Raw genomic sequence first — 6,000 nt, 5'->3', positions numbered from 1 at the left:
GAGGAGGGGATCCCTGAAGAACACGGTATCACATTGAGATTGGAGGACTCCCTTCCTCAGCACCCCCCAGCACACATCAACCCCCAGAAACCACAGGAGGGACCAGTCTCCATTCCCTCAGTCTCCTCAGGGGTTGTCCTGCCAAACAGAAAACACACGATTCATTTACATTCTCTTCTTACAGACATGCATGTTGACAGGGTATAAATTATAATGTAATAGGAATAACTACAAAACTTAGGAATCACTGATTCTAAGAATGTCATTAGCAAGAATGAAGGCCATTAAGGAGTATATGATTGTTTAGAGACATCACAAGATGTCTCAGAGCTTGAGAAACTCACTGAGGAAGAGCCAAACAAAATCCCAGGCCAGAGCACTGCTCTCACTTCATCTATTTCTAAAGATCATGCTAGAGTCTTTAAGGATGTATGACTTCTGAAAATCAGTGCATCCTGTCCTAAGGTCTTTGTGGGAGCAGCCTTGCTCAGTCCAACGGGGCTCTGTGTCAGGTTGTTTTGATGACAAAGCTGTAAGTCCTGTAACCTCCCTGGTGAACTTGCCCCAGAGGCAGAACTCACTGAGCCATTTCTGAGTGTTTCAGTGGATCCCTCCCACCCACCACTTCCAGAGACCACCTCACAGATGGCTAGAGTTTCCAAAAACTCAGTTCTTAAACCAAAGTAATTTCTGCTTTGTAAACAACACATGAACCACCTGCTCCCGGATTTGCTTGGTCTTGAGCCCATAAATGACAGGATTCAGCATAGGTGGGGCAAGCACGCAAACATTAGCCAACAAGATGTGGGTATGAGGAGGAACGTGGCGTCCGAACCGCTGAGTAAGGATTGTGAAGATTCCAGGCCCATAAAAGAGGACAATGACACAGATGTGGGAGCCACATGTGCCGAGAGCTTTGTGGCGAGCATCTCGAGAAGGGATGTGGAAGACAGCACTGAGAATCAGCACATAGGAAACAAAAATTAACACAACATCTAAAACCACCGTTACTATTAGGATGGAAAATCCATACCAGATGTTCACTCGAATGTCATTACAAGCATATTTGGCCAAGCCAATGTGTTCACAAAAGGTGTGTGGAATGACATTATTGTGGCAAAAAGTCAAACTTTTCAAAAGAAATATTATGGGGAAAAGTGTACAAAAACTTCTCAGAAAGACAGTCACACCGATTTTCCCGATCAGAGCACGTGTAAGAATAGTGGTGTATCTCAGTGGGTAGCATATGGCAATGTAGCGGTCAAACGCCATCACCAGCCAAGACCCCTGACTCAGAGATGAAGGTGCAATGGATGAGGAAGAACTGAGTGATGCAGCGATCCAGGGAGATCTCCCCAGCATGGAACCAGAAGATGGCCAAGGCCTGAGGTACTGTGCACGTGGAGAGGACAACGTCTGCCGCGGCCAGCATGCAGAGGAAGAGGTACATGGGTTCACGGAGGCTGCGCTTGGTGAGGATAATGCAGATGAGCAGGCTGTTCCCAAGCAGGGCGATGACATAGGAAATGCAGAAGGGGATGGAAATCCACCTGTGCTGGTCCTCAAGGCCGGGGATGCCCAGTAAGCGGAAGACCGTGTGGCTGACAGCCGTGTGGTTTAATGCAGTCATGCCTGGAGCAGATGACCTGGGACCTTACTTTCTGTTGACAAAGAGATGAAAATACACATTCTTCAAAAAAAAAAAAAAAGATTGTATTTATTTATTTGAGAGACAGAGAGTGAGTAAGCATGAGCAGGGGGAGGGGCAAAGAGAGAGGGAAAAGCAGACTCCCCACCGAGCAGGGAGCCTGGGCTCAATCCCAGGACCGTGAGATCATGACCTGAGCCGAAGGCAGATGCTTAACCAACTGAGCCACTCAGGTGCCCAGAAAATACATATTCTTTTTAATATATTCTGAAGAGAAATTATTCTAAAATTCTTTGTGAATATTAGAGATTTGGCATATCTCACTCTCTTCATTTTCACAGAAAATGCAAATAGAAAATATGCAAGGTGAAGGATATGGTCTGGGCCTCAATGAGTGACAGCCAATTATACTCACCTCCAACTAATCAAAGTCAGGAACATTATTGTATGTATTTCACTTTCAAACAGAGGATTATACATAAACAGAGAGAGTCATTATGCGTGAATAGGAAGAGTGTAAAAGATACTTGAAATTGACTAATTTATCAGAAGGGAGACACCATAAGAAAAGGTGAATATACTGATCAATGCACAGTATGTTCGTGAAACATTTCTAGGGTGAAACAAACGTAGGGTGACAGGTGCATAGGGAGTGTTTGAGAAGCAGGGAGGGGTGCACAGGCAGTGAAGAGCCTCGATCACAACTTCATACTTAGACCTCACCCTTTACACAGGGCGGCAGCCATCACCTGTCTCGAAGATTTATTAGGATAGTAATTGACTGAGAAACTAGATGCTGAAAGGTAAGTTGTGTTCTAGGAATAGAATGGATCTGAATGTAAAACAGTCACAGAGGAATGACACTAAAACACCAATCACTCTTTTATGCCAGGGATTGTAGTATCCACGTTGCATGTGGCATTTTGTATATTCTCCATGTAGAGGGCAGACCCCCACTCTAGTAAGTGGATATTTTCATTGTCTCCATTTCACACCTAAAGAGAGACTCAAAGAATATGAATCACTTGCCAAATTTCACAACAATAATTGATGGAACGAGTTTGCAATCTCTCTGACGTCACCACATACACTTTTCTCATCTGTGAAGGCAATCAAGAGAACTTTAAGAGGTAACAGTCGGGGATTGTGTGCCTTGTGTTTACACCTTGGGGAGCTAACCTTAGACATGACTGACATTGGGGTGCCAGCCTGGCTCAGTTGGTGGATCATTCTACTTTTGATCTTGAGGCTGTAGGTTTGAGCCCCATGCTGGGTGTAGAGATCACTTACAAATTAAAAAAGAAGTTAAAAATAAAAAGAAATGACTGAAAGTTGGAGGGAAAAAAGGGATTATTTCTGGGGAAGGGTGTGCAGTCCTTGATATTTGGAAGATTTTTCTGATAGAAACTAACATGTAATTTTACCATTTGCTTCCTAGCAGACCTTCCTTCCTTCATTAGTTTAATCATTCAGCAAGCTTATCTGAAGCATGGGCTGTTTTTCAGACATCCATCCTAACTGGGATTATGGATTGAGGGAGTGGTGGGTATATAAGCAGATGGGTTCAGGAAGATGTTCCAGGTGTAGCTCAGAGGGCACCTCCTGAGAAGACAGCCATATCTAATCCTGTTTTCACCAGAAAGAAGAAGAAATGGAGGCAATAATAAAATACCTTCTTCACGGGGTTTCTGAAGATACTAGATGAAGGGGTATCTTAAAATATTTAACTCAGGGGCTAAGATAAATCTTATGCTTGCACTCCAGCTCCCTCTCTTGGAGCCTTGATTTTTCTTTCTGGAAAGGAAAATAGGCTCCTAGTTCTCATACCTGCTGAGATGCCCTGGCTCCTTCCCCCAAAGTCCCCTCCAAAATCTGGCTTGGGGCAGGTGACCAGTTTGCTGCCATTCTCAGTGCTCCTTTCATGGTTTTCCAGGAGGAGTCCGTAGTCTAAGTAAATGCATTTTCTATTTTTTCATCTCTAGTCTATAATTATTAGGGCATCTGCCACTGATTGGATTGCTTGTCCTGATTCGCCACGCTTCAGAAACTTCCATCCAGCCCGTATATCCTCAGCTCCCCTCCCAGTCCTCACCTTCCATATCTGCTAGAACCAATCAGATTTGCGCCTCTGGTCTTTACCACTTTGTCCACATGTATCAATAGCCTCCAAGAGTCCTGTCATCTCTGATCTGTTGGGGACAGAACACCACCCCACCTTGATCTGGAAACCTCTCCACCCCCGGATGTCTAATTCACTCACCAGCCTTTGGCTGAGTCTCCAGGAGCAGATGACGTGAGATCCATAATAAAATTCAGCTTGTGGGTCAGGAGTTGGGCTGTTTATCCTCTTTTGTGGAACCCTGGAGGGAGCACTTACGCTAGGGCTCTAGGGACAGAGCCAGTCTTCACCAGCCTCACCCTCTTCCCAAATGGGCTGGGTCTCTAAAACCATTTCCCGTCTCCCTCCCTTCTCCTGATCATCTTCTCTCTTGCTTCTCTCTCTGATAGGAAAGCCTTTTCCACCTAATCTAGCCTTGCTAGAGTCCTACTTAATGAATGTTAACTCATTTTTAAAGGTAATATAAATATTAATAATATGTACCAACGATTTCTATTTGTAAAGTTTTGCTCCTCATAAAAGGACTTAGTTTGAAGTTATATTCATCTCCTGGATTTTAATAAGTTGCAAATTTTAGAATCATGAATAACGATGAGTTTGTTTTTGTTTTGTTTTGTTTTTAAGATTTTATTTATTTGTCAAGGAGAGAGAGAGCACAAGAAGGAGCAGTGGGCTGAGGGAGAAGCAGACTCCTGGCTGAATGAGGAGCCCCATGTGGGACTCAATCCCAGGACTCTGGGATCATGACCTGAGCTGAAGGCAGACGCTTAACTGACTGAGCCACCCAGGCATCCCTGTTGTCAAGCTTTTGACCATTTGTCACTCTGAGAGTTTATCAACTGTGGCTGGCCACTCTGCAAAAATGGCTGCCAATAATTCTTTCCTCTGCTGCACACATAAGCCAATTCCCGCCATCATGAGGTGCAGTCTGTGCTCCAGCCCCTTGAATCTGGGATGGCCTTATGACTTCTTTTGACCAATAGCATAGGGTTGAAATGATCTGTGAATTCCAGGGCATATGGACCTTGCAACTTCCATTTGCCCTCTTGGAAGCCAGCAGCCATTTAAAAAATGGAGGCTAGATAAATGACTGAGAGACTAGGTAGAGAGAGATCACGCTGAAGAGAACAGAAGCATCCCAGCTGACATAAAGGAAAGGGTTTTGCTTTAGCTGTTTCATCATAGCATAAACCTGAACTGTTCTTGGCATACTGTAGGCACACAATATTTATCGAATGAAATGTGATTGAATGAATAACCTTTATTTGAATGATAGAAATATTTGACCTCAGTTTGATTGGTATCAGATGATGCCAGGGAATGGGATTTGGGAACTTCTCACTATTTATTTCATAGGGAAGTTTCTCAAGAATTCCCACCTCAGGTAGTTAGGCATTTTGCAGCAGGCTACTTTTCCAGCAATATTTCTCATTTTATCTTTCGTAACTGTTCCTCAGACACAATGCATAATTCATCCTTCACCCCTCCTTAGTCACGCCATGCATTTCTGCTACTTCTGCGTCTTTATCCTCATTGGTTTTTTCTGCCAGGAATATCCTCCTTCTTTGACTGATGGGTCAACCTGTACTCAGATCTCAACCATCTGAAATCTTAGCTGTGTCGTAGAGAATGTTATAAATCATCTTCCCAACGAAGCATTTTAAAATCATACTCTTTTTTTTTTTTTAAGATTTTATTTATTTATTTATTTGACAGAGAGAGACAGCCAGCAAGAGAGGGAACACAAGAGAGGCGAGTGGGAGAGGAAGAAGCAGGCTCCCAGCAGAGGAGCCCGATGTGGGGCTCGATCCCATAACGCCGGGATCACGCCCTGAGCCGAAGGCAGACGCTTAACAACTGCGCCACCCAGGCGCCCCTAAAATCATACTGTCTTGGTGAGAAAACAACATGTTCACATTCCTCTTTTTAAAAAGTATATTTTTTAGTAAAGCAGGTAAATGTAGAACAATTTGACAATACAATCAAAACAAAGTGTTTATAAAAATCACTTTTTTTTCAAAGTAGAGATATACACTATCATTTCAGAAAATATTGCTAAATATTTTCTATGCTATATGTGTTCTACCCAAATACATATTTGCCTTAAAAATGTACTGTATACTGTTCACTGTTCTGAAACACATTTTCCTCACTTAACAATTTCAAGTGGACATATTACCATGACAAACATACGGACTTCTGCAGACATTAATAATTTACCCATATATAATTT

At 43.1% G+C, this 6,000-nt stretch overlaps 1 protein-coding gene across 1 annotated transcript; it reads right to left on the bottom strand.

Moving 5' to 3' along the window:
- Window positions 1–666: 666 nt before the first annotated feature.
- LOC100476001 (olfactory receptor 52B4) lies at window positions 667–1,630 on the bottom strand. The gene is given in 2 exon segments (XM_002926094.4): window positions 667–1,278; window positions 1,280–1,630. Coding segments are annotated over 2 exon segments (963 nt in total).
- Window positions 1,631–6,000: the final 4,370 nt, after the last annotated feature.

Source organism: Ailuropoda melanoleuca, chromosome 8 (genome assembly GCF_002007445.2).
Source record: "Ailuropoda melanoleuca isolate Jingjing chromosome 8, ASM200744v2, whole genome shotgun sequence".
Classification (NCBI taxonomy): Eukaryota; Metazoa; Chordata; class Mammalia; order Carnivora; family Ursidae; genus Ailuropoda; species Ailuropoda melanoleuca.
This window is presented reverse-complemented; position numbering and strand designations above follow the sequence as displayed.